Source organism: Lepisma saccharinum, chromosome 1 (assembly GCF_977018435.1).
Source record: "Lepisma saccharinum chromosome 1, izLepSacc3.1, whole genome shotgun sequence".
Classification (NCBI taxonomy): domain Eukaryota; kingdom Metazoa; phylum Arthropoda; class Insecta; order Zygentoma; family Lepismatidae; genus Lepisma; species Lepisma saccharinum.
This window is the reverse complement of record NC_139229.1, coordinates 83,431,228-83,457,211: the sequence shown is the minus strand read 5'-3', so window position 1 is coordinate 83,457,211 and position 25,984 is coordinate 83,431,228. Positions and strand designations below refer to the sequence as shown.

Below are 25,984 nucleotides of genomic sequence, written 5' to 3'. Positions count from 1 at the left end.
GTTAAACTTTGTACACTACACAAGCTTGTTTTTCTTGTAGGAAATCAGTTTTCAATGAACCTTACAACATCAAGTGAAATAGTTTTTCTTGTATGTACGCATTGCTTGCATTGTAGAATTATTTTCCTGTAGTTTACGGTTATTACAAGCATAAGAAAACAATTTTTTGTTATGATGTTTCAGGAGAACACATACTCCCTTCATCAGACATATATTTTCATTTTGACTAAAGATACAGTTATAACGATGGTTAGCAATTTTTTTTAAAAAAAGAATCCGTTATATATTGGATGTTGTCAATGTTACATTGTTGTAATATAGCAACTTAACTGTGAAAAGAATCAGTCTGTTTTATTTTTATTTCAGATTAAAAAAAATTCATGACTATTTTTTATTTAAAATTATGAATCCCAAATATCATAAGGTAATTCAAAGTCATCATTGTTTTCACAAAGTCTTGATGTTTTCTGTTACATTAAATTTTAAAGGTGTGAAAAAGAAAACTCCATACTGGATCTATGTTACCATTTTCATGATTTAATTTATTCCAGTGTTCTTCTGCAATGAACGAAGCATCCCAGACATTCAACTCTATGTTTCCCGTCAATCTTTTTAAAACCCTTCTCTTTTTAATCAAATGCTTCTCTTCAATGATGTGAGCTGACAAACCTGTTCTTGGGTTTAGATTTATAATGTCCAAATCGTGTTCGTGCCATCTTATTGCCATTTTCCTTGCTGTTTGCCCTGCATAATCCTTTGAACATTAACAACTTATATTATATATTCCTGTGGTTTCCACATCTGGTAGAGATTTTCTCATTTTGAATTCATTAAATGTATATTCCAAACTTCTTGGTGATCTAAAAACAATTCTGAAATTAAATCTTCTAAAAATTTTGGCAATTTTATATGAGAATCCCTTGTGAAATGGAATGCACAAAAAAAAAAATCAACAGATTTCTCATCTTTGTCTGTATTTTGCTTTTCTTTAGTTTTCTTGCAACTTGTTTTTTGATTTGGTTTATTCTGTTAGTGTGAAAGCCATTTTCTTTTGCTATATTAAAAAGCCTTTCTTCTTCATTTTTGATATCCTTATTATTAGAACATAGCCTTTGTGCTCTCAGGAAAAAAATTAAAAATATATTATCCATTGTTATATGTGAATGTTCTGAATTGGCATGAATGTATGTATTTTTCCCCTGCTAATTTTTTCCTATGGACTGATGTTTGAATTGTTGTGTCAGTTGTCTTAATTTGCAGATCAAGGAAAGAAATTACATTGTTATTCATGGGTTCGCAAGTGAATTTTATGTGACGATGTGATTCAATTAACAATTTAAATACGTCCATGATGGTTTCTCATTTTTAGCAATAATTAGCACATCATCTACATATCTGATGTAGAGTATGATATCCGCACCTATCTCATTAACAATTGATTCTATGCAATGAAGGAAAATGCTGGAGATGATTTTGGATACTGGGTATTGAAGATTCTGTTTTAGAAGATTTAATTTCAGAATTGTTTTTAGATCACCAAGAAGTTTGGAATATACATTTAATGAATTCAAAATGAGAAAATCTCTACCAGATGTGGAAACCACAGGAATATATAATATAAGTTGTTAATGTTCAAAGGATTATGCAGGGCAAACAGCAAGGAAAATGGCAATAAGATGGCACAAACACGATTTGGACATTATAAATCTAAACCCAAGAACAGGTTTGTCAGCTCACATCATCGAAGAGAAGCATTTGATTAAAAAGAGAAGGGTTTTAAAAAGATTGACGGGAAACATAGAGTTGAATGTCTGGGATGCTTCGTTCATTGCAGAAGAACACTGGAATAAATTAAATCATGAAAATGGTAACATAGATCCAGTATAGAGTTTTCTTTTTCACAATTGGAGTAAGCCACCACCTTTAAATTTTAATGTAACAGAAAACATCAAGACTTTGTGAAAACAATGATGACTTTGAATTACCTTATGATATTTGGGATTCATAATTTTAAATAAAAAATAATGTCATGAATTTTTTTTAATCTGAAATAAAAATAAAACAGACTGCTTCTTTTCACAGTTAAGTTGCTATAATACAACAATGTAACATTGACAACATCCATTATATAACGGATTAATTTTGTTTAAAAAATTGCTAACCATCTTTATAACTGTATCTTTAGTCAAAATGAAAATAAATGTCTGATAAAGGGAGTGTGTGTTCTCTTGAAACGTCACAACAAAAAACGGTTTTCTTATGCTTGTAATAACCGTAAACTACAGGAAAATAATCAAGTGAGAAGTAAGTTTTATCCACTTAAATAATATATTTTCTGTGAATTTCAAATTCGATAACTCCTTGTTATTATTTGCATTCAGCATTCCTATTTATAGTTTTCAATGATAAATCAATGTAAGACGTGAATTGTTTTTCTTTCAGAAATCGGCATCAATTGCACGATTATGTGAAGGAAGAAAATTGCACATTCATTTATGTACATTGCTCACCTATACTCAAATGAGATTTTAATGAGGATACCTGAGTGTAATGTTCTAGCACACTCCTATTGCTTGCAGTGATTCATAGAAGCATTGTAAAAGAAGATATATTAAATATGGGCATGCAGCGAAACACAGTGGGACTATGAAATTCAATGACACTTGCAACCATGTTTGTACATATGTTTAAATAGGCAAACGGAAAAAACAAAAAAACTTTAATATCAAACTGCAAAAGAAGAACTCCAGATATGTTAACCAGAGAAGAAACAAAGAACACAAGAAAAATATCTGTCTAAGCAAAATTTTCTAAATACTTTTAGTCTTTCTTGTAAGTACATGCCGAAATTCAAGAGACCTCCAGCAAAAGTTTTGGAAATACAGAAAACTCCTCAATTTAACAGCAAGTTAATCTTCCACTTACCCATCATTCCTACAATATTTATGATCTCATATATATTTTTACTTTTAAAGTTATGTGCTATGCACACTGAATGCACAGACTTACTAAACAGAACTATTCTCCTAATACAGAACTATTTAAAGCGCGACTCAAGGAATCAAGGGCTGAGATATTGATTACAAGAAATTCAAATTCAAATACAAAAATAATAATTTTGCATTTAAAGCATGCGGAACAGTTTCCGCCAGGCTCTTCCCTCCATGCCAGTGTTGCCAACTTAGCTCTTTTGCGGCCAGATCTGGCTCTTTCATGCACTCGTTTGGCTGTGAACTGGGGCGCCTGTCCCCATGCCCGACTATTTCACGCACATTACAATACAAAAAAATAATTTCCATGCGAACCCATTGCCATTCCATTATGAAATTTTGCACCCAAATATTCAACTGATGTCTTCAAAACATATATTTTTTCAAAAAAAAATTTAAAATGGTGTTTTTGAGATTTAAAAAAAAATCATTTTTCAAGTTTTTTTGAAAAAAATACAAAATTCAAATACCACAGTCATGTTGCATTTCAAATTAAAGTTCTTTAAAAGCAGAAGAGAATGACACCAAATTGAGCTCTCTAGGTCAAATACTTTTTGAGCTGTTTAAAGATTTCAATGTGTCGTCAAATTTTGGGATGTTTGCTTTTTTGAAAGTCAATAACTCAAAAAACTAAGACCCGAAAAAAATTGAAATTTGGCAGTTTTTGTCCTGTTGATAGGTACAATGTATAAACAAAAATATCTAAAAAATCTGAATCCTTAAGGTTCAAAAATCATTTTTATCGGTTGATTTGATATGGAATGAGCCCACCATCAAGATTTATACTCCCCCAAAATGACCACCATGTGTTTAGTGCTTCAGTGTGTTCATCGATTAGTGTGTTTAGTGTTCAGTAAATTTACTAAGCACGCCAAGGAAGTTAACGTCTGGAGTGATGCAATTAACAATATATAGTAACAATAAAATAATAAATAAATAGACAGGGTAGGTAGTTTCTTGCCAAGTGTAGTAGGCAACTTTGGTTACAAGAAAAAAAAAATTTGTGAATGGTACAAGGAGTTATTGAATAAGTGTTACAGTATCTCTACAATACCAGCAGTTGGCCGCTCAACGTATTCCGGAAACATTTATAAACCGTTGATGCCATGTACCTGGGCCTTGATTATTTACTAATACAGTCTTTAGTGTATAAATATTGTATGTTAAAACCTCACCTATAAAACACAGTTTTATAGATTATATATAAATTTTAATATAAATATCCACTGTTGTTTTTTTTTTCATTTTTTTCTTTTGATGTCAGTCCACAACAAAACTTCAACTTCAACTACATTTTTGTAACCTTACACAACAAAATGCTACAATGAGAATAGACTGGATTTCAATACTAAATAAAGCTTGGAAAGATGAGATGATATTTGCACCCCACACAGTACTTATGTTTGTATTCTAGGGCTGAGCCAATACCGATGCCGATGTATTGGTATCGGCCAATACCAGTGATATTGGTATCAGAAAGTATCGGTTTTAATTCATCTACCAATAGCAGCCGATACTTTTCCAGCATTTTGGTCTTTCATGGAGTCCGTGAAAATTATGCAAAATTCAAACTTTCTTTTTATTTTGCACAAAAAAACTGTAATTTGTGATTACATAACATTTACTTTAATAAAATTCTGACGTAATTCTTGAATATTGTGAAGCAAATTTCTTGGTAAATTGATGCATATAATTGGAGAAGAATATTTACACACCAACATTGATCAATATTTTGAACAAATTTTAATTATTGCAATTTTCAAGTATCGGTATCGGTTCAAAGTGGTATCTGCTCAGCCCTATTTTATTCACTATCATATTAATCATTAAATCTTTACATTTTAATTACATAGATCTACTTTATGCCACTTGTGAGCACAATTAAATTCCTTACATGTCACTTATTCATAGGAATATTCAGCTGTAGCACATGAAAAGAGGAAGCTGCAACACATATAATTTAAAAGAGCTTCGAAAGATTCCTGTATAATTATATCTATTCCATAAGTTCATCACTGACAAGGAAATATAGCATATATAATGAAAAAAAAAATATTCTATTACTAGCAATCTTGAAATCATCAACACATTAGATAATTTTTCACAAATACACATGTAGAAACACTACTACAACCTAAATGGCTTTATATAATTAACTTTGTAATAAACTATACTAACATGAAAATGTTTAAACTTCTAATTCTAACATTCAGCACCCTGTTGAAACTACTGCTTAACACTGATTGAACATAAGTTGCATGTAACCACAAGTCACTGATTTACCTCTCTAAACACACATCCTTAGTTTATACTCATAGCACAAAGAGTTAAAACTCCTGTCCTTTTGTATAGGGGCTATCCACCAGGAGGAAGTGCCTTCGAGCGGACACCATAGTTGTAGCACAACTTCTGGTTCATAGGCTCACGACATGCCACTAAAGGGAGTTAAGATTGTCTCATAGGAAATGAACGAATAAACTACGATCACGGCTAAATAATCTTTCACAGACCACTCTTCAGCCATTTCATCGAGATCTTGGGTGCCAAAATTATTGCAGTCTAGCTGTCAGGCGTGGAAAGTGGAAACCCATTAGTAGCAGTAGACTGCATGAAACACAACACCCATTAGCAGCAGTAGACATCGCATGAAACACAACACCCATTAGCAGCAGTAGACATCGCATGAAACACAACGGATGTGCAAGATATCCGTCCCGATCCGAACTTTGATAAAATCTAAATAATAGTGTTTAAAAGTGGTTTATTGCCTATACATTTTTTGTACAATAAGTGTGAAATTTATTGAAATTAGCAGTTTTTATTCCAGAAATACAAAATCAATCATCACCTGAGGGTGAAATTGTGTGCATAATTAAAATTTTTCAATGTTGAGTAATTTTGAATATTTTCCATCTTGAAAATCTACCACCTGTCTCGACCGAAACTTTTGCATCCCGCACCCCCAGTAACCACCTCATTCAAGGTAAAAATGAGATCATTAAATCTCGATTTTCTCTTTCTTCTTTAGTGATATGAAGAAAAATATTACTTTTCATTTCAAAAGATGCTCTGTCATAGTCAGTTAAGTTACACGTTACATTCTTGAAGGATATGAACTTTATTAAATTTTTGTCACCAGAAAACTAATCGGGGTATTATAATTAATTTTTGTCTTTTCCATATGGTAATATTTGCAACATTGATAGAGGAGGGGTCCTAGGTTTGAACACTGGCCAGGCAATGGTGTATCATTGTGTTTGTCCCATCATTAACTTTTCCAGTTAATTATTTATCTTCATCGTTGTGATTAATACAAATAGTAGAAAATTGACCCAAAATAACAATGAGCATTTTGTATTTCTGCATTCAAACGGGAACAAAACCAGCAAGTGTGCATTACCACATTATGCCAACTTGCCCTGACTGAATAGAGAAGGAAAAACTTATTTTTGAGCTTTTTTATTTGTTCGTACATTTCGCACTTTTTCATTAATAGATTTATATGCTTTAAGCACTTGCACAATGCAGGAAAAATCATTTTCTATTAAATATGTATTCTACAAATATCGCCAAATGTAACGACAGTCAGCAAATGAATCTCATCCTGGAATAATCCAATATTACTTCCTAGTTGCTCATCCAATGGATGTGGAAAACTCTACTTTGTCCAGACATTGCTTCTTCTCCTCATCGTTAGGTGCTTTTATATTATCCATTTCATCTGATACGCAGAGAGAAGAAAGGCCACAAGTACATGCTTGAATTGCCTAGCGGCAGTGAACCAGAAGTTGCTGTGCTACAGTTCCACAATCGATTGTGCCATGCGATATATTTTTATTTACTTGTGGATAGCCCCTAGAAAATAAAGTAACCTGTAAGAATTCTTGAGTAGCCTAGTGGTTAGTGATATTGTGTTTAGTAAGACTAAGTGACATGTTTGATTTCTACTGGAAGGCCAAAATTTTGCTGAACTTGGGAAATAATAGAGCTTGAAGTGGTATGTGATTTATGTGTGTTTGCAGCTACAGAAAGGACCTCCGCTCTCGCAGAGCTCAAACACAATGGGCAAACAACTTTCATGTTATGCACAGATAGACAAATTGGGACTGGCCCCGCATTAGAAAGTGGGATCCCACGTAACATCGCATGATAATTATTGGTAGAAAATGCTTATATCTTGGGAATATTTAATTAAATATACAAATTACTTAATATACAGCTTCACATACACAAAATATGCATTACCTACTCACAACATTTCACATAGAACCTGCGACTCTACATAAACATTGATTGTAAATGACAGACAAGAAAGGCTACTTCAAACATGCACAACTACTACAAAAGTGCATACAAAGCTACATGAAGCAAGAAGAGCGATTGTTGCAGATATCAATACACGCGCTGCTGTAAGATTGAAGGAAAGCAAATATGATCATCGTACTTACCACAAACTGAAAAGAAAATGGAGAAGAAAATAACAAAACCAAATCTATCACAACTCAGACAAGCAACAACCACAATAGTAGCAATCCAAAAGAGCGCCTGAAACTAACTACCAAATATTAAATCCTGCTGTCAAAGCTACAATCTGTTAAGATCTTTGCTGGGGAAAAATTATACCTTAATAGTTGTCCCACTGTGTTGATAGCCTATAGTATGTGAGTAATCTACCTTCTGATAATGCTGATAGAGAGAGGGGAGGACCTGGAACTTCCAAGATGGAGGAATCAATCCTGCAGAAACAGACTGATGCTTAGTTCTCAGAGCATCCTTCTGAAAACGGAGAAAGCAAGGTCTCTGAAGAGAAAAACTCACAGACGCACACAAGAGCAGTGAATGCATCTCTATGCACACACGTACTCCATATCTCATGCAAAAAGCTACACACATAATAACGCCAATCACTTTGTACACATACAATGACTGAAGAAGAACTGCTAGGAAGTGACATGGATAAATACAGCACAAAAGCACCTGGCTTGTTAATGCTCTCAAACACTTAATGCAAACAACAGATATGTACATGTAGAAGACAAGAAAAGGTCTTCTGTTAGGCATGTCTTCCTCATGTTTCATCCTTGAGGAGTTTGGGGATTAGTGTAGGATTAATCAACTTTTGGTACACCAAAAATTTCCAAGCACAATCAAATGTGTAACTGGACTCAAAATAGAAACTGCTTGGAGGGGATGGAATCTCCCATTACCAGACTTCATTTCGAGCAGTTGTATCACACAAATCTCTCCACTTACTTGTTTCTTTCTTCCGAAGATGTTAACATGATCATTGTAAAATTTTAAAACAGGAATCATCAGAAAGACATGTCTAAAGCCAGTCCTTTACTTGATTTAAGATATAATTTTTGTAAGAAACAAACACCAACAAATACATTTTTTTCTCACTTTGGTGCATGTAAATTCCACCAATAAACATAAAACACAGCTGGGAGACAAAACTTCCCTCCATTTGTGATTACGTGAAAATATTGCCATACTACAGAATTATCACAGAATGCAAAATTTCCAAAACACAATACAACTACTGTGATTATAATTGTAAAAAAGTTTCAAACTTATTGGCTCAGCATTTGCAAAGTTTCATCAAGAGTTAGAGGGATGGGAATGCCATGCGTTTCAAGTGACTTAATGCTAGTCTCTGGGAAAACTAATAACAGGAGGAACTGAAGTTGTGTTTACAAGGGTGTGCTGCACATCCCAATATATCGTTAAACAATGACCCCTGTCCCTCTAGCCCACAACCTGATTGTACACACAGCAGAGGGATGCCATAATCAGTTTTTCACCTGTCATCTCGTAACACATCAATAGATTTTGTTCAAATGCAATATCATAGCAGTCCTCCAAGTTAGCTGCTGTAGCATTTCAGCTCAAGATCTCTAAATTATGGCAGTTTCTATGATCACATTATTGGTCTCCTCCTAAATCACTCACTACACTTTAAAATAACTACCCAACTTCAGTCTTAATAATACCTGTAAATTTTTGCAAGTTTCATACAGATGGGGCACAAAATAATACAAACATCTGTGAAATTAGAGAAAATCTTTATTAATATGGGGTTGGACCACCATGTGACTGAAGTACACTTTGTATGTGATGTGGGATGGACACATAGAGGACATGCACAATGTTTAAGGGAATATGGAGCCATTGTTCCTCCAGAGCAGTCCCCAATTCCGAAAGTGTGGCTGTAGGCAGAAGTTGAGCACACAGTTTGGACTCGAAATATCCACACAAATGTTCTATAATGTTCAAGTCAGGAGACTGCGGGGGCCATTCAAGTTGTCCTACTTCATCGTCATGTTCTTCGAACGATGTTTGGACAGACCCAGCAGTGTGGATAGGAGCGTTGTAGTCTTGAAAAAGTGGTCACTCCCCAGGAAATAAAGTCTGGACAAAAGGATGGAAATGATCCCCCAGGAAGCTCCAATAGTGACTGGCGCTGATCTTCCCATGCAGAAAAACAAGTGGTCCCACACCGTGCCAAGATATCACCCCATACCATAATGAACCCACCTCCATGCTTCACAGTCAGTAAGAGGCAGTGAGGATGAAAAGCATCTCGGGGCGTTCTCGGCACATAAACGTGACCGGTGGTCTGAAATAATGTTGATTCATCAGACCAGATGACTTGTTGCCATTCCAGTGGGGACCAACTTCTGTGAGCTCTGCACCATTGGCGTCGCTTGACAGCATTACGTGATGTCACCAACGGCTTACGAATTGCCACTCTGCCATGAATGTTTGCAGCATGGAGTTCCCTTTTTGACAGTTTTGGTTGAAATGGGGTCCTGGAGATGCCTGTTCATTTCAGATGTTATCTCAGATAACGATTGCTTGTGCTTTTGGGTCACTATGTGCTTCAACACCCTCCTATCCTGAGCAGAAAGCTTTCTCTTTCGTCCACTGTTGTGCTTTGAAGATGCCATCTTACCTTGTGTTGTGTACGCTGTCATAATGGCTGATACTGTGCTCCTTGCACACCCCACAAGGTTTGCAGTTTCCGTCATCGTGGCTCCAGCTGAACGTGCTCCAACAATCATGCCTCTTTGGAACACTGTTAGGTCTGACATTGCAGCGTCTCTTCAAAGCGTACAATAGATGAATGCACCACCAATGACTGCTGTTGACAGACTAATACCTTACCCTTCATAGCCACTAGGTGCAGACTTCAGTGCCAGGTGGTGTTGCTGTACTGCCGGTGTGAAATGTGGCATACTTTTTCAGAGGTGTTCGTATTATTTTGTCCCCCATCTGTATGTATAAAGAGGAACCTCTATTTTATGTTTTACAGGGGGATCAGGGTGAAGGAATTTAAAATGTTGGCAAATTTTATAACATTCTGTGCTATTGAGATCAGGGAGAATGAATGTGTAATGCGGCAATATGTAACATTTGTTTCCACTGTGAATGACAAACAATTTTCTACGCCTTGAGATTTGTGTATATCCCTTGGTCCCAATTCACATTTCACTGTACACGCTTCTGTGAAAGTACATTAAAAAGCAAGTTAGGTGCTTTCATCTCTCCTTAGGATAAGGTAGAGCCATCGCTACTTCTGTAAAGGATGAGACAGATGATGTCATCAATGCACGGAAACAGTTCCAAGTGTGCCTTTGCAATTTAAAGCATAAATTGGCTCCCAAAACAGGTGTTCATTTCCATTTCACCTAAATATATCTTATATCCCTGCAACAAGCAATGAAGTCTCACCTTTGAAAAAGCACACCATACAAATAGTTAGAGAGCTGACATTTTGCCAGCATCAAAGGAAACAAAGAGTTCCTCTGCAACAGGTAAGTAGGGTGGAGGAACCACAAGCACACTGACTGTCAGTGAAAGCATACCTCTGTGAGATGTTATTAATATCAAGATCCAGGACACCATGAACTTACCTCTATCACCTAAGGAGAAATTAAAATTGCATTTGGTATTCACTTCTTCATCACTTAAGCAATGTATCTTTCTTGTAGCTGTACTTTCACAGGAGCCTTCCAATGGTGGTGCGGTAACATTGTCACTTTCTAATCAAGGAACCCTAGGTCCGATACCTGATGGAGGCATATAGTGGTTTGGATCCGACTTTAACTATAGGTCAAGTTCTGTTTAGCCTGTGTGTGCATAAAGTGGACTTAAAACAAAACAAACAATTGTACTTTCACATTTACATAGTTACATATACATGCCTTGCCAGCTGGGGTGTAAGGGGTGATCTTCCACATAGTACACCCAACTGTCACCCTCACTTCCACATAGTACACCCTGGACTGCATTTTGCAGATGAACGAGGCTATGGCGACTGGCCCTATGGCCAGTATAATTCTGTGTGTTGTCCTGTTTTTTAGTGCCGCGGTTGCTCAGTCATTAGGACATCTGACTACCATGTGAGAGACCCAGGTTCGATCCACGGCAGGGGAGAACCGGGATTTTTTACACCTGTTCAAGTGGCTCTGGCACCTACCCAGCATCGTACAAAGTGGGTACCTGGAGGAAACTCTGGAGGGGTAAAGGTGGCCAGGGGCGTGGTGCTGATCACATCAGCCCTACCTTCGGCTGTGATCAAGAAAGTGTGGGGGCCTAACTCCACACCCCCTATATGCCTTCATGGCATGGAGCAAAGCACAGGGGAGCACTTTACTTTCTTAAGTCCTATTTTTTTGTCCTTAAGTGTGCTGAGTGCTCGTTTACAGCTTCAGCTTTCAACAGAAGTCAGAATATTTTAAGATTTTAGTTATGCAATGTTACAGTTGTTATTTGCAACGTTAAGGGGCTGGACCCCACATAATGTGACGGGAGCAAAATAGCCTAAGTGCTGACGCACCCAAAAATTTAATATCAAATTCAGAACACCTTGCCAGCCATATGTTCCTGCAGTTTTCCATTGTACTCAAGTATAAAATCCACCAATGAAGCTGCCAACTCAATCTGTACTAAAGCAAACAACATGCATCGTAAGTGTACTTCAGTCTAGAGTGTACATACACTTCTGTCAAAAAGATCTCTTGCTTTGCTTAATATTACCCTTGTGTTAAAATCTATATGCCTATCTCATTTACTGCACTTTTCACCTGCTTGTAGTTATCACAAGGCATGTGAGTTTGTGTCTCTCTGAATACAGTGTCTATTGTACAGTGCGTTCAACGCAGTACATGTTTAATAGTTGACCCATTTGCCTGTTTCGTTGTTGTGGCAGTCTTGTATGTACGTGTACTTGTAGCGGAGAGTGAGGGGGTGTGAGGAAGGGGCAAGAGGGGAGGTAGAGGAGGTGGGATGGAGGAAGAGGGAGGGTGGATGGAGCGTAGCGTAACAGTGAAAGGCTGTATTGTTTGGTGAGTCACCATCAGTTTCCTCCACAATTTCAGAGTGTTGTGTTGTCAGTTAGATAGTGTGACTACCATGCCGTTTAGTGCTAAAGAACGTGCTTTTATTGTGAAACATTACTTTAGAACAAATTCATATGCAGATGCTCGTGCCAAATTTGCAGCGACATTTGGGAAGGCCGCTCCTGCGAAAAGCTCAATTCAGGATATGGTAAAGAAATTCCGTGAAACAAGGTCCTTGTTAAACATGAAACCTAAACGGCAGAGGTCTGTACTAACAGAAGAAGTTGTGGAGGGTATTCGATGTGCCATAACAAGATCTCCTCACAAATCGTTGCGGCGCTTAAGCCAAGAGAAGAACATATCCTTAGGGTCCGCTCACACAGCTGTGAGACAATGAAAGCACATTCCTTAGCACTACACGACATGGTAGTCGCACTATCTAACCGACAACACCAACAACACAACACTCGGAAAGCATGGAGGAAACTGATGGTGACTCACCAAACAATACAGCCTTTCACAGTTACGCTATGCAATATCCACCCTCCCTCCCTCCATCCCACATCCTCTACCTCCCCTCACTCCCCGCTACAAGTACACGTACATACAAGACTGCCACAACAACGAAACAGGCAAATGGACCAACTATTAAACATGTACCGCAGGCCCGGTTTTTCGTTGAACGCACTGTATAATCCTGAATGAGCAAGTTTAAGCAAAGAAGTATCACACTATTCACATGACAAACGAAGCAATAACAATGATAGAGGGAGACTCCAATTAGGGCCATTGGGGGACCTTGGTCAATCACTGAAAAATTGGAGATATGGCAAACAAAAAAATTTGTATAAACTTTGTGTAAAATTAAGGTCTGGCGACGACTCGAAACAAGGTCTTTGGAATACAACATTTCTCTACCAGCTTTTTTTTACTTGGGTGGAAATTGTGCGATACTGCAACAGGATATGTTGCCTTGTAATTACTGGTGACAAAAAGGTTATAGCTGAAAGATAATTTCTTCATATAAATTCCCACGATTAAAGATATAAATGTCTTCTTACCTTTTTAGAATCCCCATAATAATTATATGTTTTCAAATATGTTCCCAGAGAAAGGATATTACACTTTAAACAGCTCACATTGCATGTGTTCTGCATCAGATGCAAAACATGAATGAAATCCTCAGCCACATAATGGTCTTCCTCCAGAAACAACACCAAGCCTGCGGAACACACAACAGACAATTAGTCTAAGTATTTAAATATCAAAATTAAATTGTTATGCTCTACACAGATTATGTAAATTGTATAAACAATTCTACGATTAGTCAGAATACACATCTCTTCAAGAAATCCATGAATGATGGACACAAATCAAAAATAAATTTGCATCACTTGTGAATTTATGCAAATGTGGACTAGTTTCTGAAACATGCAATGTTCTGAAATGGAAGGGTGATAGGTGATGCAAAACGTTTTCATTTTGTGTACAAAAAAGGGAAAAGTGTCATTTACTTTAAAATATATTGTTAATGTTCATTGGGAAAGATTGAAGAAAGTGAAAGAAAACATGTCCTAAGGTAGGTTCTTATTTGCTAGACATACCTCCATTTAATTTTCAACTTCCAAAAATTCACAATGCCAATATTTTTTATGTAATTAATTTGTAAAGTTATGCCATTTTTTACCATGTTTATAAATATAATAGTAATAGTCATGTACTGTAATTCTTATAAAAAAAAGTTTTGAAATACTGTAAATAGTTTATTTATCTCAAGAAAGTCAATCGTGATGATACGGCTGATAAATGCATTACAACCTTTTTAATGGTACGCAGAGCAGTGCACATGGGCAAGGCAAGATTCACTTACTAGGCCCGTCTAACTGGCGAGTCAGCGAGTAAAACTGTAAGCCTGGGAGTTGATCCATCAAGCATCGAAAGCCCACAGGTAACTGGCAGGCCTTGCAAGACCCAGCTCGCTTATCTGCAGTGAACACTCATTCCGGTATTACACAGTATCCAGATACATGACTCATGCAGTCAATGTTGCCAACTTTTAGATTCTAAACTGTTCAAGGAGCACTTGCAATGTTCGTCACGTTTATTAATTTGAAATTGCAGAGATTTATTCCGTGGTAGAAAACATTTATATTACTCACACGGAGTGGCGGCGATTGGGTTTCAAAACTAGGGGGGCAAGGTGCAAAAGGTAGCGGGAGGTGCAAGGACAGATTAATTTCCCACCACCCACTCTCGCTCACCCCCACCCCCAATTGCCACCACTGCTGACACCTGTAAATGAGTAAGAACCAAGTTACGCAAAAAGTGCCATCGTAAATATTTTGGAACATTGTGCCACTGGTGGTTGTTCTACATTATTTGGGGGGGGGGGGAAGCTCCCCGATAGCGCAGTGGTAGTGTCATCACCTTGTAATCAAGGGGTCCCAGGGTTCGATGCCCAATGGAGGCACATGGTGCTTTGGATCCCTCTTTAAACTGTCCAGTCCTGATTAACCTTACTGTGCATAAAGTGAATCTAAAATACCAAATCAATTAAACTATTTTTTGAAGAACTTTGAAAACTGTTGCTACAGATTTTCTCTCTGGTGTGATTTTACCAATTCAATATCCGAATTAGTTGCTCAAGGTATCACCATCTTTTTTGAAAAGTTAATACTGTTCGTGACTTGCTTAATGTTGTTATCCTCTGTACGGCACAAAGATAGCTTCTTTTGTTTTCGTAAATTACATTCTGAAGGGAATTTTATACCCAATATAGGTGTAATGTAGTACTTTTTCAACCATTACATTTCTGATATCCGTGATGCTGAACACAAAGCACGGGGGTCCATAAAATGGAACAAGAAATCATAATTTAGATTACAAAAGGTTTTTGCATATTGTCATGTCTTTCAACAAATTTGTCATTCGCTCACATTGTTGCGAGTTATCTAGATCTACAGACCGCATTGATAGTAACACAATGCAAAATGTAATTGTTAGCTTGTATCTTCAGGCATGTGCAAATAGCAGGCAATGCTATTTACACATTTCAACAAACAAACGACGTAAAAATTAAACCAAGAGAAGATTTACGATTTCAAGATCAGAAAAGTGACATAAAATGAACAAAAAACACAAACCTGTTTCAAGAACTTCAAAACAAGTTTGGAAAATATGTGGTAGTCAGTTTGACATAATAATGAAACCAATTTGATAAGTTACAAAATCTAAAAATCTAACAGTTATACAACCTCAAGGCCCATACGACTAGCAAATCTCTCCATGCGTAGTGAAATATAATGGCCATTGACAACACTTACAGTGGTGCTTGCATCTGACTGCAGGAACTACATCGAGCCTCATGTGACTTCTTAGTACCCGGGTAAAGAGAAAAACCTTGCAGGCATCGAAGCCAGTGAATTCTTGTTCAGGAAAGCTTGCTTGCGCACCTGTCTTGATGTACATGTTGTATATTATTGTAGACGCGACTCCTTGTGGACGGGTTTCTTCCAGGTCTTGTGCAGGACTCTGATGCTATGATTATTTTTAAGTATTTTACAATTTCTGGCTAAATTCTTTATTATCACTTTATTCACTGCCAAATAGTTATTATCAAATCATCAAATTAGTCATTACAAAGGGGAACATGGAAACTAAATTATTGTGGTACTCTTTCAAATGGATAAAATAACGATAAAGACACTTATTCACAGAATGTGATGAAATGTTGACTCAGTAGTGAAACTAGCTGAAAGACGTAAGAAGACAGATGAAAACTTTGGTGTTAACTCTACTACAAATAATAGCAATAACAAAATAGATGATGTGCATAAGACCAAGAAGTGGCCCACACTAACATCACAATGTACCCAGAGTACATCATGGAAGTTAAGAAGTTTGTTTAAGGATGAACGGAGCATTCAACATTCCTTGCAAAATGTTTCTATTTTATATCAGATTAGAACACTATCGGTACTGGTAAAACCTCATAATAGTAGATTCTCTTGAAGTACAGTCTTTGTAAAATATATAGTACATGGTCCACTCCATACACCACACATGTAATTTTCAAATTCAAATTCAATGTGAATTTTCATATTTTAATTTACGAAATACGAATTACAATATTAGCAGTAAGGCTTATTGCTTCCTATACTGACCTGTATGATTGCGCATTACATCCAGCTCGTTGAACACCCTGTTTGCCTTCCACCACCAGTGATGTTTGGTTTGAGTAAATTTTGCTTCTCTGTAATGTCCATAAAGGTCTGGAGATTCTGCGTTTATACACTTCTTCGCAACGGCCCTAAAAAATGATTAAAACACCAAACTTTAAACAGATGTGAACTTACCATCACATTTCAATTTTAATTAATGATTCAATTATGTTTGTATTTTCCTTATTTTAGGATGTTTTTCAGTCTCCTTGGGCTTATTGGAACCGTGATTATAAATTATGAATATTTTAACAATTAGAAGCTGTATTCAGAATATTTATGAACATTGGAATTAAACCACATCAATCTACCAGAGTTTGTTTTGAAATATTCAAAGAATTATAAAAGATATGAAGGGCTCGGGTGTAAAAGAAGTTTCGAGATATTGAAAGTCAATGTTCCAAAAAATTTGATTTACAAATTAAAATAAATTTCTAAATTATTTACAGCAAATATGATTCACTTGTATGTCTACTATCATACAAACATGATGTTTCATCCCAATTATTTTTTTCGGTGGTGCTACATGCGATTTGTTTGAGGGTTGTTCAAGGAATTGTAGTTACCATGCTTTACATGCAACGATATTATCAAAATGAGTGATCACATACCACTTTATTCAAGCTAACTTGTGATGTCAGTTCAATAATAATATTTTGACATTCGACTTTTTATAGCAACCATAACAATTTGTAACATAAAAATGAAAGCCTTTAATAATAATAATTTTATTATTTTAGCTACTTGTTGTAACACGTTTTTGCTTTCCTATGTCTATGACTGCAATGAACACCATTACAAAAGTAGATTTCATTGTTTTATTACATTACTATTTAAAAATATAAGTTCTGAATGCTTGTGATTAAAAAATCCTTTCTTATGGAGATAAATATTTGAAAAAAATGTTTATATGTGAGCGGTTTTTCAGCTTCACATATCTACTTTACACACACAGTGGCTCTATTTATTACCTCAGCATGCCAAGCAGAATGCGATTCACAAGCCTCTCTTGATACAAAGCTGTGTTACGTAGACTATCCAAATTGCATAAAATGGCAATATTAGATTTTTGTGATTCAATAAGCAATTTATACATAAAATAGGGATGGCCTCTTTTTTTCGAAAAATTGAAAATCTAAAAATCATTTTTCGAAAATGATAATTGGAAGTACAAAAATTTCTTCGAAAAACAAAAAGCGAAAAACGTTTTTTTTTTCTTCGAAAAACAGAAAAATTTTATATTCGAAAAGGTCATCCCTAGTTAAAATTTCTTATCTTGAAGATAACAATTACCGGCCCCTGTGGCAGAGTGGTTAGGAAATCATACTACGATGCCAGCGGTCCTAGGTTCAACTCCTGGAATGGGAATGGATGTTTTTGAGTGCTTAATTCATTAATTTCAGCATATCATCACTCATCTCCATCTTCGCAAATAAGCCAAAAGTGAAGTAAAATAAAACAAATCAATGAAGACACAATAATGACCTTGTAACTTTCTGTTGTATTTTTCTTTAACTTGACATGTTTGTAAAGAATGATTTCAAATGTACACAGGGCTTACGTTTTTAATAGTTTTCACTCATATTTAGCTCTTATGGATTAAATAGTTATAATTTCGAACCAAGAAGAAGACATATTTGCAATATCAACAATAAAATAATTTGCTTTCATCAAAGTCACACATATCATAAATACGAAAGTTAATTAAATTAGAAATTCGTTATTAGGGCCACCATAAAAATATTATAACTTTTAAAATGCGCATTACAGATTTAGATTTATGAAAGAAATATTTTATAAAAACTAAACTGTTGCAAATAATTGATATGATTCAGATCAAATTACATATTCCTTAAGTGTAATACATTTTTGACGTTGCTTGTAAGGCATGGTATCTTAAATTAAAAATCAAACGAATTTCTATGTGACTACAGTTACTGTATTTATATCTAGTAGAAGAAAAGTATGTGCTTCTCTACTAGATCGCAGTTCACATCCAGGTACGAGAGTAAAATTTAATTTGAAACTGCCACTATGAGCACTGCTGCATGTAAACAATGGTATCTACAGTAGATACCACATTTTACATGAAACAGAATGTACGTGGCCATGCACAGTTTTAGTCGCATTTCTGATTGACAACCTCTTCATTTTCCTCATTCTTAGTCGATGGTACATATTGCAGGTCATTATGGGAATCATATACACTTTCTAACTCGTTCTCATCTTTGCTGTTGCCTCAATACTCACGAACTTTCTGAAACACGTTGCAATTCAGTAACAGCCGTTTTGCCGCCATCTTTGCTACTTACCATACTTTACATGAAACAACTGGTAGATACCATAACTTTAAACACATATAGATCTGTCATCTGTTGATGAAACAAAACACTTCGAGTAAGATTCAACTCCATTTACGATGGACTACACGATGCACATTATAACTCCAAAATGTCACTTACCATGTTTTACACCCGAGACCTTCATATAATCAGAATATTAAAATAGCTATAATTTAATTATGAAATTCATTTTGCTTAATTTATAGAATAACTGGGTATTACAGTTTTTTTTGTGGACCCTGCAATACACAGGCTCTGGAAAGGCATCTATGTTTCAATTTGAATTAACACTTCTAATTCTCCAACAATCTTTAAAAACAGATACTCTCAATTATTAAATTTTATGTAATTTTACTGATTTATGTCAACTGCAGGTGGTTAGAGATAATGCTTCTGGTGTTTTTCCAATCCAAAAGCAACTTTAAAAAAGTATCATACAGTTTTTAAATATTTTAATTTTATATAATACTTTAATAACATACTAACATATTCATGAGATAATCTCTTTCATTTTTGGAAAATTACTGTCAAGAAACTGTTCAGAATAGCTGCACTTCACAGTCTTACAATCTACAACGTATCTGGAAGTTAAAATTACTTACTGTTCTTTCTTCATATTCCTTGGACAGTCATTTTCCGACTCCCCTGGGAACTCATGTGGATGTGTCTGAATCGAATGTGGATAAAAAATCTGAATAACTTTACAAAAATCTACACTTTGAACTAACTCGTTTATGTCTTCATCATAATAGTCATGGCTAAAAACAAGCAGAATGCTGTCAACGTGTCTTGCTTGTGCTAAGCTTACTATTAAGTGCCTGAGATAAGTAATACGAGTATGAACTTGCACCACAACTACTATTGAATCATTCTGTAAAGGCCCGAACACATCCTCATTAAGAACCGATTGCAGTTCGTTGTATCTCTCGATATTCTCCTTAATCTCACTGATGTTCAGAGCCCTCACTCCCTTCTCACTTGGAACATTCGACGCACTCGCAGCTCCAGTTGCATTTGTGGAGTTTGCTGTAATTTGTTTGGGTTTTAGGAACTTGTGAAATACCTGAAAATATAAACATAAAGAGTTAACTACACAAATTTGTGGCGGAAAAATACTTGAATGAACAGTGAATGAAAATTGCCTAACAAATTAATCAATTTTCTAAGCGTAGTTAGAATATATATTATTACATATTGTGAATACAGACATGTAGATAATTATAAACTTTGGTTAAAGGATTTGACTTTTGGGTATTATATAGAGTATTTTGAATCATGATTTAAGTTTTTATTGTTGATGCAAAGGACACCAGTGATAATGTAATATTAAAATATTCACTTTAAAGGACAAAAACAAAGTAAAAAAAAATCCTTCATGAAAAAAAAGGTATTGTGCTAGTTATGGTTATGTATTATAATGAACTATACTAATTTTATATTCATATGTTTAGTTAATTAACTTACTGCTCTTTTGTTCTTAATGGGTATTTAGTTGTTTATGCATTCTTTATGCATAAAAATATGTATTATGGATAGGTACTGGTATTTATTTCTGTTTAACAGCATTCATAGTTTTTTGATGTACTACCATATCTTTTCAAAGGAATTTCTGACATGTATGAACCAATAAATGATACACTCAGACATGCGACCATTGGAGATGACACATCTTGACAGGGGGTATGTTGACTTGTAGGTAAATCTACTTCAAAAAGGTGAGTAAAGCTGCTTAATCTGCATTAATCTTCTAATAAATTACCTCATTAAATCCTGGCAGACTTTGATCAGCGAAGTTCAGCATAAAGTCTCACTTAAAAACAGAGGGTACTTTCTTCAAAAATCCCGCACATTCATTGTTCCTACTGGTGAACTACTACTCCTTAAATTGCTACAAATGAATCATGAACTAAATGTAACTCACCATATTTATTGATAATTAAAAAATAAGATCACTTTCTGAATGTCTCATTTGTGACATGGAAATTGATTTTACAACCAAAGGAGCAGACAGAAATTTGTCAATGAAAGTGAGTTGCTTTATTCATTACTCTTTTTATTCCAGATGCATTAGTTTTCTTGCAGTCACAACTTAAATTGGGAAGTTTTGAATGTGTGTGTGTCTTGTGTATATTTTTATACAGCGTGTTTTAAAAGTTCTGCTGGATTCTAAAAAGCTATAACTTTAAAGTAATAGGGTTTATTACAACGAAATATTGTTTTTTTACAGAGGAAAATTTTGTTCTACCCACACTGCTGAATGACATGTGTGTAGGTGATCAGGTGATTCCAAGATGGCGTCGAAGCAGGAAAAAAGAGGACCCACAGCTTAGATCGCAAGGTCACCAGACTTTAAGCTTTGCGATTACTGCCTGTGGGGACATGTCAAGACCGAGGTGTATGCACAGAAACCAACAGATCTTGATGATCTGAAGTTCAAGATACTTCATGTGATTCACAACATTCCGGACGAGCACCATCAAAATGCAATTCTCGGATTCAAAAGATTGCAAGAGTGCTTGGACGTCAACGGTGACCAGCTGGAGATCTGGCGATGAACCAAACCACATCAAACATTAACTTTAAAGTTTCATTTGTGTAACAAACAATATTTTGTTGTAATAAACCTATTACTTTAAAAGTTATAGGTTATTAGAAGTCTTAAAACACACTGTATAAGTGAAGCAACATGGAAATAAGGAATATCACCTATACAAAGATAAGGGAGATTTAGAAGGGCTAGTAAGCATTTAATAAGTACGTATGAAGGAAACATTTGTGTGACACTGTGAAAGCCTTATGTTCATTAGTAGAATAGTACAAAAAATTATTTAGGAGATGTGTTGAAAGAAACAAGCATGGCACACAGTGATTCTCCAGCCAGTCTACATTCTACAATTACTTTTGAACAGTGTTTTTTTTTAAAAATGGTGAATCATTTGTAAATGAAACATCTTATGGCATTAAAATATTATAACTTACTGTACAGTTATGAAGAAAAGCATTCTAATCAGTAGTGCATCTAACTGCCACATGGCCTCGGTTGAATTTCCAGGGTGGGCTTGTCAATATTCCATCTCCACTATGGTCAAGATCAAGAATGTGTGGAACCCAGAGTGGAGAACATTACCTCTTTTACTCAAAGGTTACAAAAATTGGTGTGAATGAATGCCAAATACCCAGACTTTGAGCTCTGCTTAAGCTTCATAACTTTTCAGTAAGTTATAGTAAATTTTAACTTCCTAACATAACAACAAATACAAGTAAATTGCATTCAGCATATGTGCATGTGTACATCCCTAACATTACAGTAGAAACAACATCCTTTATAAGTACCTCAGCAACCATGTTGAGAACGGCAGCATCCGACTCAGCTTCAGACACGTCCCCTGCTCCCCCGTTCCTTGCATTATTGTGAAGGTTAGACACATGCAGCTGGAGCCACAGGAAGGTGACTAGAATCAAGAAGATGGCCGTTCTCAGAAAAGATCCCTGTCTGCGTCGAGCTATCATTGGACGGGGCGGTGTCTGCCACATGGGGAACATGCTTCTCCGACCTGAAACAGGCATTAAACATTTCAAAATGCCTTCTGTCATTTACATGGGGTAATCTTATCACTACACAATGAGTTTACTTTACAGAGCAAAGTTTCTGATCATAACACACATCAACATTCATTAGCCATGACAGAGTTTATTGCAAGCTAGTTATGGTACAAACAGTGAGGCAATGATATCTGAGTATAAATTTAACAATAAAAAATAAGAGAAATGATATTTAGTAGGGATGGGGTGATATGAAATTTTGGCTGATACAGATAAAGTTCCGATATAAAATTTACTGATACCAATAACCGATACTCTACTGATCCGATATAAAATTCCAAATGGTCCTTGAAAAACCTGAATGGTTCATCGACAACCTAAATAAACATGTTTTGGGTGACTGCAGTGCAAAATAAGTTGAATATTTAGACATTTAGTTTTTCAAAAAGTTGGGCATGGAGATTATCCATAAAAATATCAAAATGGCAGAATTTTGAACTACATTATAAGATATTCATAGATATATCGGATCTGTTATTTTACCAATATACCGATATGCTTATATCGGTCGATACTGATAGAGTACCGATTAATCTGTCATATCTCTAATATTTAGTATCAAGTATTCAACAAGTGGTTGGTTTCCTCCTTGCCAGCACTTTTAGGTGTTTATAATGTTTCTCAGTGCCGTATATTACTTGAAAAGACAAAAATGCACGATCCTTCCTGCACACTGTGTTATATTAATCAAACAGTGCTCGTCTGTTCAGCCTCAAATAATTAACAGAAAATTCATAGTGCAGAAAGGAAGTTTAGATTTTCCATCTACACAGATGCAATATAATGAAAGAAATATTATAGACTTTAATGTTTGCAATGTTTCAAACACGTCAAAAATTTTCAATTCAGTAAAATATGAATATATATTAGTTGATACAGTAGTACTAAATATCAAAATAAAAAATAATAACAAATGCATTGCTTACATATTAAATCCACTTCCAAATTTATAAAAATCAAATTACTTCATTGATATAATTAATAGAAAGTACCAGTACATAAAGGAAAGTTCCCTTATTCTTTTAATCTGGGATGAAAAAATAAATTGAATAAGAAAAACTTTCAACAGTACTTGGAAACAAAGTGTGCAGATAATCGAAAAGCATCACAGATTCCATTATCTTATCTTGTTTCCATTCAAAACACTTTTCATGGGCTATCAAAGTCTGTAACTTCCAAACGTCATTCTATCATTCATTATGTGACTTGTGATTACAATGAAGCTGATAAGAAAATAAAAGTAGGAATTTGTTTTTAACACACAAAATGCTATTGAAAATATCAATATCTTGTCTAGCCAAGCACAACTTCCATAACCTCAACTTTGACAACTGAACTGTTGTCGCCTGTTCTAAGGTACATTGCAACTTAGTATTATTGATTCTACCCACCTGTGATTGTGAATGTGGAAGAATAAAAGTAAAATTTATGCAAAGTTACATAATTTCAAATGATTTTTTTTACAAGAGATATGAATGGAATGAATGGCAATGAAGTTTGTCTAAATGCCAGGGTTCTTAGATTCTAATCGTGGGTAAAGTCTGTGTGTTTCTTCTTTCACCTATTTAATTAATTCACCAATCATTCTCATCTTTGCAATCATCCTAAAGGGGAGACAAGAGACAACCTAAAATAACCAAGAATATAAATGAAATGGTCAGCATAAAGGTTCTATGAAAAGGTATATCATTCGCTCAAGTTTCCATTACACCGTTATATTCCCAATATCATATGTGCATGCACACACACATACAGGGTGACAATTAAGGAACTATATGAAATAAAACAGTCATAATTTCTGAACGGTTTGCGAGATGACTCCAAACTGCGTGGCTGGCCACAGGGCATGATGGGAATTTGTATGCGTATGCGCACACAACGTGTTGATGTCGGCCATTTGCAAGTGAAAATGTCCTGGAGGAGTATTTTGGGGACCACATTCTGGCTCTGGGGTACCCAGAGGCCACTGGAAGGGGGCTATGTTAAGGACAAGGTGTACAGAAATAACCCCAAAACCATTGCCGAGCTGAAAACTGCCATTCAGGAGGTCATCGATGTTTTGACACTTCAGCGGGTCATGCAGAATTTTGCTGTTCGTCTGCCCCACATCATCGCCAGAGATGGCAGACATATCGAACATGTCATAACCTAAATCCAAATGTCTGTAGTGCCGTTTACATGTGCAATACAGTTTGTGTACTACGTGGTTTGTCACTAATTTCCGTTTTATTTCATATAGTTCATTAATTGTCACCCTGTATATAGGGCATATTCAGAAAATAAGTGCAATTAGGCTTTTCTTAAAACTGTTCAACACTTTCTTGAATGTTCACATAACCACTTTTCAATAAAAATAGTATAATAACAACATTTTTAACGTTTTAAACTCTGCACAAGGGCCTCCCCGATGGCACAGTGGTAGTAGCATCGTAGCTTTGTGATCCATGGGCCCTGGGTTCGATTCCCAGTGGAGGCACAAGTGGTTCATCCCTCTATAAACTGTAGCCTTCCTGTGCATAAAGTGGATTACAAAAAACAAAAAAAAAAAAAAAAAAACCTCCTGCACAAATTCCCAAGGGAGGTTCTGACAAATGGGATCAAAACACATTGAAATAATGGGACAAGAACAACACGTGAATATCTTTCTTACCTTCTATTATTGAAAAACAAAATTACCTTTTTTAACATTTTATATTTATCAGAATCGCCATTCATCACTCATTTTTGCTACATGGTTTTCTGTATTTAACATATTAAGATAGCAGTTTTTACATTCACTTAAATAATTTTAAGACACGTGTAAAATTTCTGTGAGGTATGGTAATTTTGATAACAATACAACTCTTTGAAAGTAAATTGAATATTTTTTAAATGTATCTAATGCAACGTGCTTTGCAAGAAAGCAATTATGTGTTAATTTTACACAATATTACTACTATTTTGAGGGATTTGTTGTATATCAGATAAAACTGATTGGCATACTACAATTGTAGTTCATGAAGAGAGAAAAATAAATATTTAATCAATTACATATACACTGCAATAAGAGGGAAATGTTCAGTCTTTTTTCTCTTAGTGCCCCTTAGACTACTCTAGTGCCGCACGGGACTGTATTTATCTATACCAATGGATGACTAATGCAAAAGAAAAACTACTTAATACTGAAAAATGTTATTAGTAAAATGAAAAACTTCTCTTACCCCGCATTGAAGGTTATTTATTGGAAATCCACTGTTAGTCAAGTACCATGCACCATCTGAAACAACAGGAATATACAATGAGAGCCATTTTTTTTTAAAAAAAAATATATGTTAATAACAGTTTTCTGATATAAAATGCACCTAATTCATTACAGCAGCGGTGTACAAAGTTTTTCAGTCCAGAGCACTTCTTAGGAGAGAAAAGTTTGGTAACAGTTCCGATTGCTTTATGATATTTTCAAATTCTCCTAGCAAGAAGACTATCGTAGAATTTTGGCAATCATT

At 35.3% G+C, this 25,984-nt stretch overlaps 1 protein-coding gene across 3 annotated transcripts in view; it reads right to left on the bottom strand.

Moving 5' to 3' along the window:
- Mgat2 (alpha-1,6-mannosyl-glycoprotein 2-beta-N-acetylglucosaminyltransferase) overlaps nucleotides 1–25,984 on the bottom strand; it is a 47,552-nt gene that overhangs the window by 9,222 nt on the left and 12,346 nt on the right. Inside the window, exons 3-8 of one of the 3 annotated variants that reach the window (XM_083133871.1) lie at nucleotides 25,700–25,755; nucleotides 22,230–22,450; nucleotides 19,499–19,959; nucleotides 16,498–16,643; nucleotides 13,396–13,556; nucleotides 7,614–7,766 (exon numbers count right to left, since the gene is read on the bottom strand). In XM_083133871.1, the coding sequence (XP_082989997.1) occupies nucleotides 7,614–7,766; nucleotides 13,396–13,556; nucleotides 16,498–16,643; nucleotides 19,499–19,959; nucleotides 22,230–22,450; nucleotides 25,700–25,706 (1,149 nt within the window). In that variant the 5' untranslated portion in view covers nucleotides 25,707–25,755. The remainder of the gene's footprint in view (nucleotides 1–7,613; nucleotides 7,767–13,395; nucleotides 13,557–16,497; nucleotides 16,644–19,498; nucleotides 19,960–22,229; nucleotides 22,451–25,699; nucleotides 25,756–25,984) is intronic. The other 2 variants (XM_083133881.1, XM_083133891.1) reach the window with 2 other exon arrangements.